Source organism: Neomonachus schauinslandi, chromosome 1 (assembly GCF_002201575.2).
Source record: "Neomonachus schauinslandi chromosome 1, ASM220157v2, whole genome shotgun sequence".
NCBI lineage: Eukaryota > Metazoa > Chordata > Mammalia > Carnivora > Phocidae > Neomonachus > Neomonachus schauinslandi.
The window spans coordinates 132,797,987-132,821,584 of NC_058403.1; the positions used below are offsets into that span (position 1 = coordinate 132,797,987).

At 41.2% G+C, this 23,598-nt stretch overlaps 1 protein-coding gene across 1 annotated transcript in view; it reads left to right on the forward strand.

Moving 5' to 3' along the window:
• KAT2B (lysine acetyltransferase 2B) overlaps positions 1 to 23,598 on the forward strand; it is a gene marked incomplete at its 5' end in the record, with an annotated part of 96,616 nt that overhangs the window by 21,068 nt on the left and 51,950 nt on the right. Inside the window, one exon of the mRNA XM_044912586.1 lies at positions 9,135 to 9,261. Coding sequence (XP_044768521.1) covers positions 9,135 to 9,261 — 127 coding nt within the window. The remainder of the gene's footprint in view (positions 1 to 9,134; positions 9,262 to 23,598) is intronic.

Consider the following 23,598-nt stretch of genomic DNA (forward strand, 5'->3'; position numbering starts at 1 on the left):
GGATCCTTGAATTCTTAAATGTGGTTTGTGATAAGGATGTGGTTTCTACCCTCCCTCCCCCACAACTGATTTATACTGAGCTCTGTTATTGTCGTTAGAATTTTTCTGGAATTATGATTTCCCCTCAGATGAATTAATATTAAAATTAGCAAGCAGCCCATGAATATGAACCATAGAGAATATAAAGTACAATGTGAATGTCCTTTTCCCTCCTCCCATTTTGCCCCCCCCCCAGTATGTATCTGTCTAGTTTCTCTGCATATCCAAATACATATATGTTTAAATTGCCTATTCACTTATTTTTTAAAAAAAGAGATACTGTATTATGCTTTGTATTCTTCTATAGTTTGCCTTTTCAGCCTTTTGCTAGGACCTAGAGAGGTTCCAAGTCTACACAGTTAGCTGTATGGATAAAGGTGGCATAATAGTCTGTGGTACCAATCTACATAACTTTTTTTTTTTTTTTTAAATCAGAGAGAGAGGGTGCACACAAGCAGGGGGAGTGGCAGGCAGAGGGAGAAGCAGGCTCCCCGATGAACAAGGAGCCTGATGCGGGACTCGATCCCAGGACCCAGGGATCATGACCTGAGCCGAAGGCAGATGCTTAACCGGCTGAGCCATTCAGGGGTCCCCCAATCTACAGAACTTAATAAATTCTTTTCTTATTGATCAGATTTTACCTGACATATATTTTTCTTTTGCTCTAATAAATGGTATACGAATATCATTGAGCACATGTGAGTATTTCTGTAGGAAAGCTTCCAAGTAGTGCACTTGGGCCAAAGGGCATGAACATTGCAGTTTGGTCTGTGAAAGGCTCTACCAGTGTCTCCTCCCACACATGATATATGAGAGTGTGTGTTTCCTCACATCTTGGTCAACTTTAGATATCAGTGGCAAACTTTTATTTATTTATTTTTGCCAATTTAATTAGTCTGAGAAAATATGTCACAGTGCTTTTAATTTTTCATTTCTCCATTACTAGTTACTTTGACCATTTTGTAGGTTTATTTGCCGTTAGTATTCATTTTTCTTGGAATCACCGGGATTTGCTATTTTTTTCTATTAGACTGTGCCTTTTTCTTATTGTTTTATAGATGATATATATATATTTTTTAAGATTTTATTTACTTATTTGACACAGAGAGAGAGAGAGATCACAGGCCGGCAGGGGTGGGGGGGGCGGCAGAGGGAGCGGGAGAAGTAGGCTCCCGTCCAAGCAGGGAGCCCGATGTGGGGCTCGATCCCAGGACTCTGGGATCATGACCTGAGCCAAAGGCAGATGTTTAACCGACTGAGCCACCCAGGTGCCCCTAGATGATCTTCATATATTCTGAATATTAGTGCTCTGTTACATATGTTATGAGTACTGATTATGGAACTTACAGATTAATTTGAGGAGAACTTATATGTTTACAATATGGTGTCTTCCTTTCATGAACACTGCATATTTCCTTGTTTCAGTGAAGAAATTCATCTAATCTTTAGTAGAAAGTTGTAGTTTTCTATATATAGATGTTACTCATCTCGAAGATTTGTTCCTAAGTATTTGATGGCTTTTGCCATTAGGATTTTTTTTTTCCTATTACATTTTCCAAGTGGTTATTGCTGATATAGAGAAAAGTTTCTGAGTTTTATATGTTGATCCTATTATACAGCCAATTTATTGATTTCTTTATAAGTTATGATAATCTCTAAGGATTGTATGCCAATTTTTATAGTTTTTGTGTACTTCCAGGACAGTGTTGAACAGTGGATGTATTGAGGGCTTCCTTGTTTTGGTAACTTTAATAGGAGTGATGTGTGTCTCTCTATTTAGTATAATGTTTATTTTCAAGTTAAGATAATTTTCTTCTATGACAGATTTGCTATTTTTAAAAATCAGAAATTGATACTGAATTTTATGAGAAGCTTTTTTTGCATCAATTGTAACTATTTTTTCTTAATTTGTTAATGTAATTAATTTGAAAGGATTATCTTTGCATTACTGCATGATTTTAATTGTATACTGTTGTATTTAACTTACAAATGTTTTATTTCAGGTTTTGTTTTTGTGTGTGTGTGTGTGTGTGTGTGTGAGATTGGGCTAGTGACTTTTTTGGTGTTTCACTGTCTGTTTTTGTGTCAGGGTTATACTGGATTCATAGAATGACATGTGAGTTTTTCATCTTTTTCTAATGCTCTGAAACAATTTACAGTAAAAGGAATAGTGTGGTCCCCTGCTGTGCAATATGGTAGCCACTAGCCACAGATGACCACTGAGCACCTGAAACATGGCTAGTCTGAATTGAAATATGCTGTTATTATATGCCTTGGATTTTGAAGACTTAGCATAAAAAATATGTAAAATGTCTTAATAATATTTTTATTCTGATTACATGTTGAAATGGTATTATTTTGGATGTTATTACATTAAATATTATTTACTTTTACTTTTTTTTTTTACTTTTTAAAAATGTGGCTACTAGAAAATTAAAAATTTTATATGTGGTTCACATTATATTTATTTTGGATAGTTCTTGAGAGTTAACTGGAACTTACCTTACAAACCATCTGATCCTGGGCCTTTTTTGGATCTTGACTACCTTTTCATTATCTTCTAGGGTTGTCAGAAAACTTTACTACCTATTAAATCAGGTTTGATAACTTCGATTTTCCTAGGAAGTCACTTGTTTCATCTAGTTTTTCATATTTATTTATATAAAGCTCTACAGAGTACTTATTTAGTTATAAAATAAATCTGTAGTTTTATCTCCTTTCTCACTGTTCTTTTTTTCTCTGCCTTCATTACAGTTGTCAAGAGTTTATTTTAATGGTCTTTTCAAAAATCAACAATTTATTATACTGGTTAGGTATATGATTTTGTTTGTTATCGATTTCCCTAAATTTTTTTACATTAGTTCCTTTTGTCAGTTTTTCTTGAGTTTATTTTGTTGCTCTTTTTCTAGATTATTTGAGTTGAATGAGTAGTTCGTTTATTTTTAACCTTTGTGTTTTCCCCATAAATGCATTTAAGGGTGTATGTTTTCCTTTAAGTGTTGCCTTGACCATACCCTATAGATTTTGATATATTGTGTTCTTACTAGGTGATTGTGTATATGTAACCTGGCCATGTTTCTCTTTACTTCTGTTTTGTTATAAAAATGTCCACCAAGATCCCCGAGTAAGCCTTTGAATGACTTCCCACTGCTCTTACCTATAGTGGAAATGGAGCTGATTTATTCTTTGAGGAGCATAACTTTTTATATAACTGGTAACCTGCCCAGTCTTTTGTTCAGTAAGAGCTGTAGCCTCTTTCATAATGACTGGGGCCAGCATCCTCAAACTACTTCCATTGGTTGCATCCTCTTCAAGTCCTCACTTTTAAAGTATTAACTGTCATAGTTCATCGTGACCTAACAGTACTCCTAGCATATTATCATTATCAGTGCCACCATAATCTTTATTACTACTTCCATTTATTCAGCATCTACCCACATTAATTGCCTAATGCCTCCAACAGTCTTGTGAGATAGGTATTTTATTTTATTTTATTTTTTTAAAGATTTTATTTATTTATTCATGAGAGACAGAGAGGTTGAGAGAGAGGCAGAGGGAGAAGCAGGCTTCCCGCCGAGCAGGGAGCCCGATACGGGACTCGATCCCAGGACCCTGGGATCACGACCCGAGCCGAAGGCAGACGCTTAACCATCTGAGCCACCCAGGCGCCCTGAGATAGGTATTTTAAAATCCACTTTATAGATTGGGAATCTTGGAGAGGGTAAGTGATTCACCCTAGGTTCACATAGTAAGTGTTGGAGCTAAGATTTGAAACTGTGTTTCTATAATCCTCTTGACCATGGCATTGATGCTGTATACTGCCACCTGTGGTTTTTCTACCAACTTCAACCCAAGCCGAAACATTTTGCTGACCCAGATTTTGCCTGCATTCCTTCTCCTGTTGCTGCTGTGAGTTGGTTGAGGGCAGGGTGTTGAGGGGCCGTGGAGAAAGAGAAAGAGCCCTTGCAAGAGTGCTCAGCAAGAACGCTTCCCAGAGTTCCCTGCCAGTCTCTTTTGTGAGGGCAGATAGCCTCAAACTTCATGTCTTTCCCCTGGCCCCTTTTCTCTATCCCTGGCCTCTTTGGTCCTCCAGAGTCTGAGGAAGGCAGTATAGCCTGAAAGAATGTTCTAGTTCATAGGTTTTGCTGCAGGGAGATCTTGTCTCTTTCCACACTATCTGGGAAGATTTCCAGGAACCTCTTTGCTGAGCAGAGCTTCAGGAGGAATAGGTGTACATCACCTATTTGATTCACTCCCAAAGTCTTACCTATTCTAGGCCGGTGGTTCAACCTTTGGTTTTTAATTTAGGCTGAATTTTTAAGATCAATATCATGACTTAAAAAGCAGGGGACAAGCAAAAATCTATAAATGACAGGCTGTTAAAAAAGAGTAATTTTATAATATATTTGTTTATAGTGATAATTTTAGAATTTTAAACTATACATGTTCTTTTATCCCCTTCATAAAAATCCTAGAAAATTCTGACACAAAGAAGGTGTTAACCTCCCTCTTTTCTCCTCTGCCACCCAGCCTCAGGAGAGTATCACTGGTCTCAAGTTACATAAAAATGTTTTGGAGAAAGAAGGCACCTACATATTTAACTATACGGGAGGTGAGGGGTAAGAAGTATGTTCCAAAGCATGCACATGCTGTTCTCTTTTGGAAATGAACTGTTCTTACTCTCCTCTCATCCCACTTGAAGGGCCCCTTGTCTGTATAGGTCTACCTGACATGCTCCTATTAGTCTGTGAGTGTGTGTGTGTATGTGCGTGTGTGTGTGTTTAAGATTTTATTTTAAAGTAATCTCCACATCCAACGTGGGGCTTGAACTCACAACCCTGAGATTGTTGTGAGATTGCCTCACCAGCTGAGCCAGCTATGCTCTCCAAGTGTGTGTATATGTTTTTTTTTTCGTGGATCCATCACTAGTAACCCTTTTAGATCAGAGATGCTCAATTTTGTCTACACATTGGAATTACTAGCTTAAGAAAAATACTGATGCCTGGGATCTATCCACAGAGATCCCGATTTAATTAGTCTGGGGTCAGGTGTGGGTATCCGGTTTAATGGAACTCCCCAGTAATTCCAATATGCCTCAGGTTGAGAACCACTGGGGTGGATTTTTATTTCTTCTCTTATTTTTCATTCATTCTTTTTTTTTTTTTTTGAGAGAGAGAGAACATGCTCGTGAGAGGGACAGAGAGAGAGAGAGAATCCTAAGCAGGTTTCACACTCAGCACAGGGCCTGACATGGGGCTCAATCCCACAACCCTGAGATCATGACCTGAGCCGAAATCAAGAGTCGGATGCTTAACCAACAGAGCCACCCAGGTGCCCCTAGATTTTTATTTCTGCAGAAATTTGTTGTGTTGAGGTATCTGGTCCTGTGATGGACATGTAATAGGTGCTCAGTTAGTGTTTGCAGAATGGATAAATAGTGCATGAGAGGGTAGGGAAGGTTCACATTCTGTCTACTTTTTTCCCTGTGTTCTTCCCACCCTGTTACAGAGAAATACAGAGAAAACACTCCCTGTTAGCATTGTCTTCTGAGATAAGCCATTCCTAGCACTGTCTTAGGTGAAAAGCTATGGTATGATTCCATGGATTTCAACCCCAAGCACAATATGGAGAGTTTTCTTACCTGTATACTCAAACCTTTGAACCAAAAAGTGGCGTTTTGTCGAGGTTGATGGCTCTTGAATACACTCTTGTGAGAGTATATAGGCCAGCAATGCTTTTGGATTGATTCAGAGCAAGTTGGCTTCTCAAGCTTCCTTTTAATGAAGAATTTCATGTCTCACTGGGTCACTGTCTCTCTTGAGAATCTGGAGTTATAAATGCTGGCTGTGGGTGGTGTTATTCTGGTCCATACAGAATTCCTACCAGTTTTCCTGCCTGCCCATAGAAAACCTGCCAAAGGAGACTTAGGCTGTGGTTGCTAATGTGCCCAGGTGCAAAAGCCCTCGCATTTGTCAGAAGCTAATGTGGTTACCTGTGTGAATGAGGACAGATTCCCAGATTACATAATTCCTCGGGGTTTTGAACTGAACTTATTACCCACCTGACCCCTAGCCCTAAAGTTAATCTTGGGCCTTAAGAGGTGATGAAACTCTTAACTAGACAACTTGGCATCTTTTTGGTAATTCCAGGGGAATCCTGTGTTCTCTTGGTGGGCCTTGGTTAAGGTATTAGAGTTCCTTTCCATTTAGATATTAAAAAGATTTATAAATTCTGAAATGTATGAGTAATTATTGTGCTTCCCTGTGTAACAGAATGTGTATTTGATCCTGGATTGGAGGTTAAAAATGAAAGCAAATAGGAAGATTTGCTCCTGTAAGTTAATGACAGAAAAACAGATGCCTCAGTGAGTAATGCTAAAGGAAAAGAGAAAGTGGGAGTCTTTATACAAATGAGGAAAGGAAAAAAATCCAAGAAAGAAATGAGTTCGGAAACATCTGGCCTCGTGTCTTTTTGTGTTCTCTTCCTATGCTCATTTCAAGCCCGGAAGATCCTGTTGGGGAAGGAGAGACGACAGGTCAAGTAACCAAGCTGAAGTTCTTCTAATTGACTATGAGGCCTTGTAGGATTCCTCCTACTTCCAATTCAGTGCTTTCCTTTGCTTCCTGTGCTCTAGCCATGCTGGTCTTTGCCCTTTGTTGAGCAAGCCAACCACTCTTGACTTTGCACTGGCTGTTCCCTCTGTCTGGGATGTTCTTCTATCATTTATCTAATGTTCAACTCCCTCTGCTCCTTCAATTCTTTGCTTTATTTCCACTTTCTCAGAAAGGTCTACTTAAAATTGCAGATTCTGCCCTACCCTTCCCCCAACCCCCCTTTCCCCATCGCTTCATCTTTCTTTCCATAGCGCTGTCACTGTCTAATATACTATATAATTTGTTAATTTGTGTTGCCTGTTTGCCTCATTGCTCACCACCTTCCCTTCCATACCTAGCAAAAGTACCTGGCACAGAGTAGGCCCTCAAGACATACTTTCGACTGAATAACTCAATATGCATTGTAGTTCTTTGGCTTGGAAATTAGTTCTACAAACTCAAAGGTTGTGAGCCATTGCTGTTTCTCCTTCTAGGTTCTGTCTGCTATATTTAATTAATTTGTTGGAACAATTGTCATCATTTTTCTTTCTCTAACCAAAGGCTTTTTTGGAAGGGGCTGTTGAATCAGCCAAACTGCTCAGTAAAGCCGGAGGCTGTGGGAGTCCCTTGAAGTAGATATTCCACTGCTGGGAGAGGAGTGGACCCCAATGCGGGTGGTTTCCTCCATCCCTACAAAGATTATAGGGACGTTCTCTTGGCTGCAAGTTCGCACGAGAGTCCTTCTCAAAAACATGGCCCTTGAGAACTTTCCAATCGCTGAAGAAGTGGATGGCTCATTGTAGGGAATTTCAAGGCCCAGTTCAGTTTAATAACTGAGCAGTGCAGTTAACAGTCAGGTCCTGCCTGGTGCTGGCCAAACAGAAGAAGGTCACTGAGCTACTCACTGGGAGTTGTGCTACTAAGTTGCTGTTTTTGGTCTTGCCTTCTCTATCCCCATTGCCATAAAATGTGAGAAGCAGTCAGGTTGGGCTTGCCAAGCATTCACAGGGTCTAGCTTATCTTCAGAAGCATAGGGACTTTTCTTCAGAAACATATTTTCCCTTCACCTTGGCCTTCTTGCCTTGCCAATTATTTATTCTTTCTTTTTTTCTTACTCTCCTAGATGTACACACACTTCAGAAACTGTCCCTGTCTTGGAGAATTTTCTGTATGAGGTTCAGGTAGCAGCCATTCTATCACTTTCTACAAATCAGACTTCTCCTAACTTCAGCCATCGGCTACAGGGTTTGGGGGTTTGGGGGCTGCAAGGGTGGGAATCAGGGAGAAAAGACCTGTGATCAAAGACCTAACACAAAGCCCAAGCACAAAAATCTATGCAATTTGTTTTGTAGACCAGTGATATTCAGGGGAAGTAGACTATGAACTGCATACATAATTTTAAATGTTCCAAAGCCACATTTAAAAAAATGAGAAAGAAACAGGTCAAATGAATTTTAATATCTTTTATTTAACTCCATACATCTGAAATACTAATGTTTCAACATGTAACCAATGTGAAAATTATTAATGAGATACCTTGTTTTTACACGAGTCTTCTAAATCTGTTATGTATTTTATATCTGCAGCACATTTCCGTCTGGACTGGCTGTATTTCAAGTGCTCAATAGCCACATGTGGCTAGTGGTTACCATATTGGACAGTGTACACAGAAGGCTCTCGCCCACGATCAGTCAGATGTGTTACATGTTATTTTTATGATTGAAAATAGTTGGTATCGTTCTATCCTTGGCCTCCACTTTGTTACCCAAGTCACCACAAAAAGCCTAGAATACATCATATTCACTGTTCTCAAAGAAGGTAGGGAAATGTGAAGGGCATGGAAGACTTCTAGTAAGGGTTGCTAAACTAATAAATACTAGTGTTCTGGTACAAGGAGCCTGGGAAGTATCACAGATGGAAACCCCAGACTACACGGGGAGGCCCTCTCCATTTCTAAAACTGAGAGCCTATGAAGGACTTGGAGAAGCTAGCGATGTGGCTTCAGCTGGGTGTGTCCCTCTTCGTGTCCTTGAGATTGCTAACTTCCTCAGTTTCGCGGGGTTTCTTTTCTGGTCCATGGGGTCCATCCAGCGTGCAAGGCTCAGTCATGGCCGAGGCCCCCGCTGCGTTCCAAGGACCTCAGGACAGTCCGGCTTGTGGCCTTGGCCAGCTCTATGGATGCGCTCCCTTGGAACTGACCACTCCGTGGACATTTGCTTGGGGCCATGGTACCAAAGGGCACGGGTCCGCTGTCTGAGCTGCAGTTCTCAGAGTCCAGCCAGCAGAAAGGAAACCAACAAAAAGACATCAAAACCCAAAACATCTAGATCAAACAGCCTCTTTGCCTTTTTCTCTGTTTTTGTTTCTTGTGCATATGTAGGAAGTTTTAAAGTCAGGAGTGGGGAGGGTAGCTGTCCTATGATTAGTGGGTATTGATCTCATGTAAAGCATTGAGTCCATTGCTGCCTGTTACATAATTTTCTCTCTCTATTCCTTTTTTAGGCCGAGGAGTCTTGTAAATGTAATGGCTGGAAAAATCCCAACCCTTCTCCCACTCCCCCCAGAGCTGATCTGCAGCAAATAATTGTCAGTCTAACAGAATCCTGCCGGAGTTGTAGCCATGCCCTAGGTGAGTTCCTAAATCTTCAAGGGAACTTTAACGATGTCATTGTTGCCTGAAAGTTCTAACTTAACTGAATTCTGTGGGTTAGCCAAACTTGCATGCTATTTACCTCTAAGTGAGGCAGTAACAAAAGAGGCTGTTTAGTCTCATGAATTTGCTTTATGTGAGACAAGCCCTGCACTGTTTGCACTGACTCCGTATCCATCTCTTCCCCTTTTCCCTAAGAGCTGGATTCGACTGGGGGATTGCCAGATGAGACGAAATACCACAACTGAGCTAGTTAGAATAAAGTGTGACATGTCCTGATTCATTCTGATGGGGGCCTGAGGGTCTTTGATCTCCAGGGTAGAAAACTCAACCAACTGGTTTTTTGTCTAATTGTTACCACTACTACTATTTTATTTTCTGATTGCCTGAACTTTCTGGAAGTACTTCATTTTATCCTTTAGTTTCCTGCTTCTGGTAGCTCTTTCTTCATTGGGGTTGTGTTTGGTGAATGTTTACTTGTGTTTTCCCTTTCAGCCTTCTTATCTATCCCTACAAGATAATCATTGTCAGTTTGGCAAGATAGACTCTGCTAGAGTTACTCAATAGGACTGTGCTAATATGTTCTTGTCCTGAGACGAGTTTGAAGTTAAAAATTTTTAAATTGTATTTGGTTTGGGTAGATAAAAGTTAACAGTAGTTTTCCCTAGATATTAAAATTCCAGTTCATATAGGATCATCTTGGAATATTATACTTTTCCACCTTCAGTTATCCAGTCTCCCAAAGAACATCTCTGTGTCGCTTAGTGTCCACTGCTGCTCTGGGTAGAACATTCTCACTGAAGTGGCTTTTCCCCCTGACCATTTCTTAGTGGGTGCCTTCTTTTGGACGTCATCTCTCTTTCAAGTTTCCCGGTGATATCAAATGGTGCAGCAACAGCCTTCAAGGTAGCGTGGTGTCAGGCCGAGTCTGAAGTTTTATTTTGTACTCAGCTGGAGAGTATTTCAATACTTACAGAGCAAAAAAGTAGATTATGTGATCTTCCCAGGAAGTTACTGCACCGGACTAACCTTCTGAGAAAGGAAATAGAGACCATTGATCTCACAGAAGAAATAAATACACTAATAATTACATCATTGTATAACTGGCGTCTAAAATGAGTAAGTTCTGATTTTTGAAACGGTGCAAAGGAGGGATCCAAAAGTCACAGAACACCTTTGCTTATAACTTACCTTTTTCACAGTTGATCCCTGAGCGAGTGCCCTTTAGAATTTGCCTCAGGAAATATGATGCAATATAAAGCTGGCTCAGAAACTTCTTAAGCACTGGGCTTCAACTGTATTTGGTATTGATTGGGAAATCTGATTATCTTACATCAATTAACATTTAAAAACAGAGTCTTCTTTCTTAGCTGAGCAGATTGTCTCCATTCTGAGCGTGTAAACAGATATGAATGCCCAAAGGCAGAAATGGCCTTTTACAAAGAAAAGCCAACTTTGTTCTCTCTTTTATTTCTTAACAAGCTTTGGAAAACAAATACCCTTACTGGTTGCTACATTTAATCAAGAATGGGGAAAAAAGTACTTATCCTTTGACCTGGCAAATCCCTGCCAGAAATTTCACGTACCTATAAATTAAGATGTGCCCTCAAATTAAACTCAAAGAACAGTTAATTACAGCTGCATTAATGATATTAAAAAACTAGAAATAACCTAAATATCCCAATGTAGGAGATAATTGTTTGAATTATGGAAATCTATATTATAAAATTCAATATGGCTATTAAAAATGATATATTTTCCAATATGGAAAGGCATTTTTAACATATTAATGAAAAAAGCTGCTTAATTGGAAGTTTTGTAATTTAGGACTAAATTAAGGATCCACCAGCCCAAGTTCAAATCTTGGCTCTACAACCAGTTGCTGTGAGTTGGGGCATGTTATTTCATCTACCTGGAGCTCCATTTTCTCAGCTCTGAATCGAAGTTAATAGTATTTATCTCATAGAATTGTGTGTGGCTTCAATGAGATAAAACATATAAAAATTTTAGAACAGTACATGGCAAATTATTATGCATTACTATTAGCTCTTCTTGTGAGTAGTAGTTTTCCCATTACTACCAGAGTTCTTTCACTTCAAGAACAGATACGAATTCTGCCCAGTTTAAATAAGAAAACAGTGTTTATTAAAGGGTACTGGTAGCTCCCAGAAGCTGGAAACAAAGGGAAACCCAGTTTCAGTCTGGTCTGGGGAATCTCAGCTGCAGAAATTTGTGGGCCTTCTGTCCAGGGCACCCCCACAGGATGATTCAGCTCCATCTGCCCCTGTCCTCTGAGTATTGGCTTAGGAGGATTTACGTCCCTAGAGGATGGGATCTGATTGGTGTGGCATCTGTCACATGCCCAACCCTCAGTTTCACCTTAGAGAACAGCATGGAAGATTGTCATTCCCGTGCAGGCAAGCTGACTTAAGAGCATCATGAGTACAAATCTCATTTTATCAGTTTAGAAAATATGACATATATTTTAATATGTACTAATAGGAACAGATCTGGAAGGATTATGTTGAGTTGCTGACAGTGCTTTTCTCAGGGTATTGAGATTTGTAGGTGTTTTAAAAATATTTTTCCTGGGGTGCCTGGGTGGCTCAGTTGGTTAAGCGACTGCCTTCGGCTCAGGTCATGATCCTGGAGTCCCAGGATCGAGTCCCACATCGGGCTCCCTGCTCGGCAGGGGTCTGCTTCTCCCTCTGACCCTCCCCCTCTCATGCTCTCTCTCTCATTCTCTCTCTCAAATAAATAAATAAAATCTTAAAAAAAAAAAATTTTTTTTTCCTGGTTTCCCTCCCCCCCCCTGCCCCGTTGTCCCCTATCTCTCTTCAGTCTGCTTTCTTAAAATTGAAATGTCTGTACATTTTCAAGGACTCTTGGAATTATTGGTGGAATGCCATAGTTTATTTATTGGTCTTATTATCAGGGCTCTAGAAAACCTTTTTGGGAGGTTATGCTTCCTCTCCCCCACATCCTTCCACTTAAAAAAAAAAAAACTTTATTATGGAAAAGCTCCCATGTATGTAAAGATAGAATAGTTTAATAGGTGCCTTGTACTCATCACCCAGCTTTAATAATTGTTAAAATTTGCCAATATCCTGAGTACCTGGGTGGCTCAGTTGGTTAAGTATCCGACTCTTGATTTCGGCTCAGGTCATGATCTCAGCGTCCTGGGATCAAGCCCTGAGTCAGGCTCTGTGCTCAGCTGAGAGTGTACTTGAGATTCTCTCTCCTCTCTCTCCTTCTACCTCCTCTCCCCCTCGATTGCTTGCTTGCACTCTCTCTCTCAAATAAATAAATAAATCTTTAAATAAAAATTTGCCAGTTTCCCTCCCCTCACTTTTTTTTTTTTTTGGCCAGAGTACTTAAATCAGGTTCCACACATATTTTCCTATTTGTGCAGATTACTTCTTAAATATTACCAACAAAGTAGAGATTAGGGTATAGGGAATTCTGTTAGGCCATCACACAGACCTGAATTCTCAAATGCATTTAAATTTGTGTACACTGTCCTGATTTCCATAGTCACTATGCTGAGTATAGTGGATTTAGTCCCCAGTGATCATGCACGTGTGTCAACCTGGAACATTCCTGTACTTACCAACACGTAACCAGGCTTTTCGATTGAGACCACGTCTGTTCTGTTGCTTTGCTGTTGCATACCCTTTGGTTCAGCCATACATTTTCTCATGACAGTGAGCTCTGGTTTCATGTGGTCTCCTGATAGTTAACTTCCATCCCAGGTGTCCTTGGCCTGCCATCATTGAATACTCCTCTGTGTCTCCTGGGTATAAAACATTCAGTTGGGAATTAGGAAACATTCTAGGCCGGGTACAGCAGTTTGCCAGTCCCTTAAGCTCTTTGCAGTTTGGTATCTTCATCTACAGAGTGAAATGGTTAGTCTAGACCCGTGCTGTCAATGTTATAGCCACTTGCTATAACTAACATGAGCTAATGAGTGCTTGAAATATAGCTCCTCCAAATTAAGATGAGTTGTAAGTATAAAATACCTGCCAGATTCTGAAAGCTTAGTATGACAAAAAGGGAGCTATCTCATTAATATTGATTGTATGTTGAAATGATATTTTAGGTATATTGGGTTAATAAAATATATTATTAAAATTAATTTCACCTGTTTCTTTTTTCAGTGCTGCTAATGGAAGACTTAAAATTACACATAGGGCTCAGATTATATTTCCTTTGGATAGCACCGGCCTAGAACTTCCTGGTCCATTCTCTGAAATTATTTGTTACTTGGGATTGATACAGTCAAGTTCAGTTTACAGAAATTTAACAGAGGGTCCTAACAAAGGACTTCAGCAGCCCAAATATTTCTCCTTATTTTTGTATTTATAAAAATTCCTTAGTGCTCGCTTCGGCAGCACATATACTAAAAATTCCTTATTTGGGGACTGCTTATTTAAGTAGCAATCTGCCTCTATGACCAGGAAGGAGGAAACACACCATTGTGATCAAACACAATTGGAATTTTTGTTATCATTTTGGAGTCCATTGTTCTGAACTGTGCCAGGATGTACTGATTATTAAACTTGACTAGTGACAGTTTTTTGCAATTGCATGTGGGAGGTTTTTGGTTTTCAGTGCCATCACTTTTTTCTGATAAACGTATACACATAAGCATACATCATGCAGACACACTCATATTTAAACATTACAATAGTAGAAATTGACAGGTGTGGCCCCCCCGCCCCCCCCCCCCCCCCCCCCCCCCCGCCGTGGTTACCTCTGCTTACCTGCTTATTTACAGTAGAAAGTTTCTAAGGAAAGTAAAGACTAGCATTAACCAATTATACTAGAGCTTACTTTCTTGAATAGTAGGAGGTATGAAGGGACTACCAGTGTTTTTCTCATGGACTATTTCAAACATTTAAATCCTAGGTAAATCATTTGACCCAACACATTTTCTTTAGCCTTACCACATTTGCATAGACCTCCACCACTTAATCACCCCTAGTTCCCATTTATATTTGTATTGTGCAGATGCCAAGTGATATAAATAGGGGGCCTGGCACAGCCATCCGAGTCAAGTCAGCATATTTCTCTTGGCTGGGTGTCTTCTGTTGTTTTTTTTTTTTTTTTTTAAAGATTTTATTTTTAAGTAATCTCTACACCCAACATGGGGCTTGTACCTGCAACCCCATGATCAAAAGTTGCATGCTCTACCGACCGTGCCATCCGGCCATCCCTGTTTGCACTAATGCCATCTTTTACACATGGGGTTCAGAGTTGTCAGGAGCTGTGAGTCTGGTACGACAAGGACTGAAGGGGTTAACTCCGGTACTGTTTGTCCTGCTCACTGATGTCATTACTTTTCCCTACCTTCCGTGGGTCATGAAGGCGTGTTGATTTTCCGTGTGCCTCCTTCCGGCTCTGCCCTGAATTCAGGTTTCTTCTCTGTATTCTTTGGTTGTACCTGCAGCAGCACCTGGAGTCCCCCAGCTCCATCCTTGTGCACTTGGCTTCCCAAGAAAGTAGTGATCTGATCTAAACATTCTCCTGTTTAACCTCTCTGAGCCTCCCGCTGTTCTCCGAATGAAGCCCGACTTTTGCTGAGCGTGTAGGATTGTTCTGGCCTCTACCGTCTGGCCTTTCCCCCAACCGTCTATGCTGCATTTTGGCCATCAGGCTGCTCCGTGTTCTTGGAGTGTTCTTTGCACTTTCTCCTACCTCTGCTGTAGATGTGGGGGCTCACACCACCGGCAGTGCTTTTCCCTCGAGGTTTGACTTGTCTGGAGCTTGGTAGAGGGAGTAAAGACTTTCTTGGGGCTGCCTTGCAATGTTCGTTACATAACTGTAATTATTTATAATTATATATATAAGGTATATAATAAATGATTATATAATATATAATTATATATAATTTATTGTAGATTTTCTATAGTAGACTAAGGTTAAGGACTGACTTTTCCTCTAGTTCCTAATATATTCTGTTCCTTGGGCATAACTGGGCTTATTCCTTCATTGATAAACACTGAATTCAGGAGTACTAAAAAGATGACTGGTTGCAGTTATTTGCAGGGGAGCTTTCATAGTTCATAGTATGTACCTGCATCGTCCACAACAGTAGCCACTCATCAGTCATGTGTGGCTGCTGAGCTCTTGAAATGTAGCTTGAATTGATATGCACTGCAAGTGTAAAATGCATGCTGGTTTGAAGACTTAGTATGACCAAAGAATGTACAATATTAGTAATTTTTTACATTGAGTACATGTTGAAATGAAAAATCTGGTATGTATTAGGTTAAATAAAATGTATTAATAAAATTTCACCTATTTTACCTTTCTAAAAGTGGCTACTAGAATTTTATATGTACATATGTGGCTTATATTATGTTTCTGTTGTACTGAACTCATCTAAAGGACTCTTAATCTTAAACTTCTCTTTTTCGGGTCGGCTGGGTGGCTCAGTTGGCTAAGCGTCTGCCTTCAGCTCAGGTCATGATCCCAGCATCCTGGGATCGAGTCCCACATCGGGCTCCCTGCTCGGCGGGGAGCCTGCTTCTCCCTCTCCCTACCGCTCTCCCTGCTTGTGCTCTCTCTCTTGCTCTGTCTCTCTCTGTCAAATAAATAAAATCTTAAAAAAAAAACCCAGAACTTCTCTTTTTCTCCATCTAGATCTGAGATTACAAAAGAGGAAACCACTTTTAAATTATAAACTTTTGCACGTTAGTCAATTCAAAAGGTTTCATTCATTGAAGGAATTTGTCTTAACCTCTTCTAGCTTTGACCTCAGATTCCCATGAGCAAAAAATGTATTTGAACAGCTTACAAATACTGTGGGGGCTGTGCTGTTTGCTTTCTTTCCAGTCCAAAGGAGCAGAGACATGTTAGCCGCCTGCCCAGCTGCTGCCTGTTCACACAGCAGGGCATGTGAGGACTGGCGGGCTGTCCTCAAGAGAAGTGCAGGCCAGTGATACACGGAGCCAGAGCTGAGAGAGGGTCACAGCAGATGGTGACAGTGTGCTTCCTGTTCCCAGCCAGGCAACAGCTGCACCGTGATCCTTGGCAGCAGGCGTTTGGCAGGTCTCCCTGTGGCACCCTGGGTGTTTGCAAGTCTGGCACAGCACTGAGAGGTGCCAAGGTACATCCTCCTGGAGAGATAGAAGGAGAGCAAAACCTCCTCCAGTCTTCTGGCTCCCACCTTCCCTCTGCTTCCCTCTGCCCTCTACACACGGTGGACACTGGGGGAAGCCGAGGCTGACGGGAAAGAGTGAGCTTTTCCCACAAGAAAGGGGTTGGCCAGTTTTGGGTAATTACATCGATGCTTTGTACCACACTCTTGGAAGACTATTTGAAATGAAAGCAGGGTCCTTTATATTTGATTTTTCAGTTCCAGGTGGATGAAAGATTTTTTAAAAACCCTTTTTTGGGAAATAATTTCAAACTTACAGAAAAGTCATGAGAATAGTAACAAAGGACATCCCAAAGCAATCGCATTTTGCTCAGATTTACCTGTTGGTAGCATTATGCCCTATTTGCTTTGTTTTTTATATGTGTCTGTGTAGTTCCATATATATTTTTTTCCTGGACCATATGAACTTATGTTACATATACATCATGGCCTTTTCCCCCTACATACAATGTCTGTTTCCTAAAATTAAGGATATTTTTTTACATAACCTTAGTTCAGTTACCAACTTAAGTAAATTTTAGCATTTATGTCATATTTTAATGTACTGTTTGTGTTCTACTTTTATCAGTTGGCCCCAAAATGTCCTTTATAGCATATTTTCCTTCCCAGTTAAGCATCCAGTCTAGAATCACATGGTAGTTAGTTGTCATGTGAAAGGAAAACAGCTTGTCTACTTTACTCATACTCAGAACACTTCCAGAATACTTCTGGCGCCAAATGAGTGGGGTTTTATACACAAGCACTTCTCCAACTCTCCAGTGGACAACCAGAGGGTGTTTTGCAAATTTTAACTCAGTTTTCACACTAACTGCCTATAGTTAGTGCAGACCCCACAGGTTAAGGGCTCAGTCCCCCTCCTTTCCACTTCCGATGCCAATTGCAAGTCCCACTTTTACCCATGCTTCTGACCGACTGGCTATAAATTGGGAGATTCCCATGGCCCCCTCCTGGGGTTGGATAATTTTCTAGAGCAGCTCACAGAACTCAGGAAAACAGTTTACTTATTTGATTACTGGTTTACATAAAAGGATACTATTCAGGAAGAGATGCACAGAGCAAGGCAGGGGGAAAGGAGCACGAAGTTCTAAGCACAACACTCTCCCAGCACCTTTCTGCGAACACCAATTTGGAAGCTCTCCAGACCCCTTCAGTTAGGGTTGATGGAGACCACATTATGTAGGCATGATTGATTGCATCTTTGGCTGTTAGTGATTAATTCAGCCTCCAGACCACTTCCTATCCCCACCATAGGTAGGAGAGGTGGGGCTGAAAATTCCAACCCTTAGTGACTTCTTTGGTTTCCCTGGCAAACAGCCCCCTTCCTTAAGGGACTTTAAAAGGTCATTAACATAAACTCAGGTGTGGTTGCCAGGGACTTGTTATGAATAACAAAAGACACTTATTTTACATTATTGCTCTCATTACTTATAAAATTCCAAGGGTTTTAGAAGCCCAGTGCCGGGGGGTGGGGTGGGGGGGGGGAAGCACTGTGCCAGGGACAAAGACCAAATATATATTTCTTTGTAAGTTGCAATATCACAGGAGGTCCTTTTAGTTTCCTTTAATCTGGAACAGTTCGTCAGCTTTTTTTCTGTTTTGTTTTTGGTGTTTTATGACATTGACATTTTGGTGGAGGAATGTTTTAAATTTTAAGAGCAAACCTGTTAAAGAGCTAGGAGAAAATACATTTTTGTCATCCTCTGGGTATAAAGGGAAGACCTTTGCAAGCAAGACCTTAAAGAAATGCCAAACATAGATTCACTTTATAAAAAATTTAAAATTCCTTCACAACCTGCCCAAAACCCCAACAAAATCCGGGAGCATTTACATTGAATATGACAGACCTAAAGCTCTTTCAAGGCAATAAGGAAAAAATTAACATCCTAAAACACAGGCAAAGGATCTGAATAAGTAGTGCACAAAAGAATCAATACAGATGGCCAGTAACCTGGAAAACAAACACCTCCAAGGGCATTCCAGTGAATGCGAATCAGAATAGTGTGGACTCATTAATTTTCAAGATTGATTTAATTCCTGAGAATGATTCTTCACTATAGGCAAGAGTGGGGAAAGGCGCATTCTCTCGCACAGTTGATAGACTGCACACTGATGCAAACTTCACTGGTGGAGGAAGGTAAACGAGGCAGCATATACAAACGCTTTATTTATTTATTTATTTAAATATTTTATTTGTAAGTACTCTCCACAGCCAACCTGGGGCTCAAACTCACAACCCTGAGATCAAGAGTCGCGCGCTCCACTGCCCAAGCCGCCCAGGCCCCCCTACAAAAGCTTTAAGAAGCAGTGATTTCATGTTATGAGTTCTGTGGCAGATGAACTGCTGTGGATTTGCGCATTGTAGTTTACAGATTTTGAGTTTTATTTTTTAGTTTTTAGTAACGTGCTGTCCAACTATACAACAGAGGCCTATCTCTTTAAGAAAACAAGTTTTAGATAATTGAAGGTAACCTATTTGCATCAAAAAGGCTTCTTTAGAAAAGATTAAAAGAAGGGTTTCTTTCCATTATGAGTGACCCTTTTTAGTTAAAAATGAGTTACTGGTACAGTAACTAGTTTAGCTGTGTGGTTAGAGTGAAGTGTTCCTGGGTGTTGGCATGGGTAGGGGTGATTGTGGGCTCCTGAGGAAGTCCTATCCGGTTCTGGTCAGCAGCTCCAAAGAGTCAGTGTTTGGATTTGGTGGAGATGGGCTTGTTTGAAGAAAATGGTGTTTTAGGAAGAGTACCCTGGGCTCAGAGAAAACAGTCTGGGGCTCTTTTGGTACTCTAGGCTTGAGATCCCAATGACCACCAAAGTAGGAACAGGGAAAAGTGGTGACTCTGGGAGACAGTGAGCAAGCTCACCTGAATCTGATGACTGGGAATATGCAGGAGGTAAAGGACAATGAAGGAATGAATGACAGGCTTCTTGTCACAAGCGGGGCTAGCAGGAGGGAATTGCCACCTTGAAGAGAGCCATGAGGATTTTGACCCTAGGGTCAAGTTTGCCTTAGGGTCAAGTTTGCCTTGAAGGTGGTACACTGATGTTGTTGGGATAGGGAGGCTGTGAGGTGGGGTTAGTTGGTGGTGTGGATGTGATGAGAGGGTGGAGGCTGACAGCTGGATGTAGAGACTGGAAAAGGAGTCTTGGTCAGAAGGGGACCATAGTTGGAGACTCTGAGAACATGGCAGGTCCAGACGACTAAGTATTTATACAGTGCAGGCATGACTGTCCTTGTCTAGCTTTCTCATTCCAGGGAAGCTTCTCTTTCCTGACGACTTCTCCAGACCTATTTTCCCTTCTCAAGGAGATGGCCCACCCCTCTACTTCCATCTGTCTTCCCCCATCCCATCATTTATTCTAGGAAGCTTAACCTTTTTCACGTAGTAGTATCCTTAGGCCTTAGTATACCCCCTTTCACTCCAGACGCACCTTTCCTTTATTCTCAGAGGAAGAGATACCTACGCTCTTGTGTTGCAAAGATTAGCCCCATTTGTCCAGTATAGCCTTTCCCTCCCTTCCTCCCTCCCTCCCTCCCTCCTAGGAAACTTGCTGTTCCATTTACTCCCCTCCCCCCAGTCTCCAGCTCCTTAGTCCTTTGTGATTTGGCTTACACACAGAGCTTTGAGGAGAGATCACGGATTTCATTATACACAGAATTAGAAGGAAATGAACTTCCTCAGGTCTCACTTCTTAAGCATGTTAATGTTTATCTAGTCTACTCTTCAGAATATGCTGGAAGATGTTTCCCAACAGTGGTTTCCAAACTGTGGAGCCCCCAACAAGAGGAAGGGATGCCCCCCCCAACCTTGCCTTCTGAAAGATAGGAGCTTCTACCTCTGTTTCAACCAGAATAGCTCTTTCTAGTTCTGATTAAGAATTCATTTGGGTTAAGTGTTTTGTGACTTAAAATGAACTATGGTTTAAAAATTAAATCATGGCTTGTACTTCCATGAGTTAAACTCACTTATGTTAGCATCTTAGTTAGACTGTTTCATATTGTGGTGAATCTGAAGGAATTGATGTTATATATATATAAAGATTTTACTTATTTATTTGGCAGAGAGAGAGAGCACAAGCAGGTGGAGTAGGAGAGGGACTGCTTAGCAGGGAGCAGAATGCAGGACTCTGGGATCATGATCTGAGCCGAAGGCAGACGCTTAACCGACTGAGCCACCCAGGCGCCCTGAATTGATGTTATATTGTGAACTGATGGCTTTCATAGCTTATCACTGAAAAGCAATTAAACATTACAAGGCAAAAATAGTCTTCAATAAAATTATTTCTGTAAATAACTGACATAAAAATGTTGACCTAATTGTCTCCAGAATGAGGCCTGTGTCCCATAGGCTTCAGACTGACCTCAAGGAAAATTTTGCAGACTTAAAAAAAAAAAAAAAAAGATGACCTGGCAAACATTCTACCTAAAAGGAAGTCTAATTTTGGGCATCTTTTAGAAAATGATGAAGTCACTTATTGTATAGCCAAGTAGAAAGTAATAGATTTGCATATTAATTTTTTTACACACACATATATATATTTGTAATTTTTCCGTGCTATGTTACTTAGGTTCTTTTTTTGTTTTGTTTTGTTAGGTTCTGAGAGACATTTTAGTTAGTTACTCTTTTTCTATCTGGTAATGTAATAATACAGTGTTGGTGTTTTCAAGTTTATATGTATGCACTAGATTTATTCCACAATACCTAAGGCAGACAGATTACCAAATTTCCTTCCTCTCCTCTTACCTTTAAAAATGCTCTTTGGGGTGCGTGCGTGTGTGTGTATGCACGTATAGGTATGTGCACATCATGCTCATCACTGATGGCCCATGACCTTGGGCCCATCTCTCTGCCTTTCCATTTTACTGCATGAAAAAGGAATGAAAAGTAGGTAGCCTCTGCCTCTCTAATTCTGAGTTCTTTAATCCGGCTTCCCGGTGGACATTTACAAGTCCCAACCTCCTGGTATTTAATCCTCTTGACTCTGAAAATGCTTTTGATTGGATATTTTAGTTTGAGCTCCCTCAGAAGCAGATTCCAAGACAAGCATTTGAATGCAAGTAGTTTATTTGGCATGAAGTTAGGGGAGTAGAAAAGTGAAATGAGGTGGAAAAAGTGGCCAATAAAGGGTGAATTACTGAGCCAGCTCCCACCTTGGGCAGCTGCTACTTAATTTTGTGGAGGAAAATTTGGGAGATGGTTATTCAGACTGAGGGATGAGGGATCTGGGGTTTTTATTTATAGGCTAATGTCTTAGTTTGGGGTTGAAGGGTGCTCTTGAGGGGCAGGTAGGTGGCAGAGCAGATTACAGTGATAGGAAAAGCCCTTAGGTAGAGAAATGGAGCTACTGGGAGTTAGATGCCAGGAGGTATGCCCTGAAGTGGTAGTGGAAAGGGATAGGGGCAGGGTACAGGCAGCATTCTCTGTCCCAATCTCCTGATTGAGCTTCGTGGTTCCCCCCCCCCCCGAGATTATTTATTTATGAGAGAGAGAGAGAGAGAGTGTGTGCATGAGCTGGGGGGAGGGGCAGAGGGAGAGGGAGAGAGTGAGGACAAGCAGACTCCCTGCTGAGTGTGGAGCCTGATGCGGGGCTCAGTCTCAGGATCCTGAGATCATGCCCTGAGCCAACATCAAGAGTCTGACACTTAACTGACTGAGCCACCCAGGGGCCCTAAGCTTTGTGGTTTAATGACAAGAGCACCATGGTCTCTGGAGTAGACTGACCCATGCCTGACAATAAGTATTCCTCAGTATTCTTCAGTTCCATCTCCTTTTAGCAAGGCAAGGGAAGGCCCTCTCCTCTTCAACATAGTTTAGTCTTTAATCTCAAACCCTTCTGCGTTTAAGCATTTTTAAGCCAGCACACCAGGTGCTACACCCAAGAGGTTTCCTCTCGAGGTGCTGGTGCCCGCTATGTTGCCAGCATAGTGATAAATGCTGGGGATGCGGACGTGAGAGGCATGATCCTGACTCAGAGGAGTTCCCGGGCTCGGGGCTGATTATTGAGTGACTGACCTAGAGAACGCTCTTCAAGTGAGAAAGGACTTGAAGTGAATCAGCTAATCAACAAAAAGTGTGCTTGTGGGTGCTTTGAAATATGGTTCAAGCGTTCTTCCTTTCAGACCCTGGCTCTGCCTTGTTAGCTGAGTGACATCCATTCTCTCCGAGCCTCCGTTCCCTCAGTTGTCAGATGGGATTGCTAATACCTACTCATGGGATTGTTTGAGGATTAAATGCAATAACCTTGATAAATGGACTGGATTTGGATAGAAGAGAGGACAGGGGCATGGGAGAGAAGGTTGATGGCTAGGTCACTTACTATAGCTCTTATAGAACTAAAGTAGGAAAAATGGGTTTGGGGGGCTTGATCATGGAAGGCATTGAATCTCAAGCTCAAACAGGCCTTGGGACATTGCTGCAAGGACAGTGAGGTTTCATCGCATCTCAGAAAGGCTGAGGGAAAGGGCCATCATTCATTCTTCACACTAATATGATATCCTTGGCTCACTGAGCTGTTCACGGGCATGGTGGAGACCAACCACATTCTTATGTGGATACATAGGAATTTAACACTGTCAAAAAGCAGAAACAGACCCATAAATACAGAGAGCAAACTGATGGTTGCCAGAGGGGAGGGGGTGGGTGGATGGGCAAAATGGGTGAAGGGGGTATGGGGACGTAAAGGCTTCTAGGAACGGAAGGCATAAGTCACAGGGATAAAAAGTATAGCACAGGGACTATAGCCAATGATACTGTGATAGCGTTGTATGGTGATGGCAGCTACATTGGTGGTGAGCACAGCAGAACGTATAGACTTCTCGAATCACCACATTGTACAAGGGAAATTAATGTTGTGTGTCGACTATACTTCAATGAAAAAAAGAATTTAGGGGCGCCTGGGTGGCTCAGATGGTTAAGCGTCTGCCTTCGGCTCAGGTCATGATCTCAGGGTGCTGGGATCGAGTCCCGCATTGGGCTCCCTGCTCCTTGGGAGTCTGCTTCTCCCTCTGCCTTTCTCTCTCGCTCTGTCTCTCATGAATTAAAAAAAAAAAAAAAAGAATTGAACACTATGAGGACCACCAAGTGGTGCCAACAAGTTCTGGATCTTAAACTGTACATTATTAGAATACATTAGCTGCTGGCCCATTTTTTGGTCTT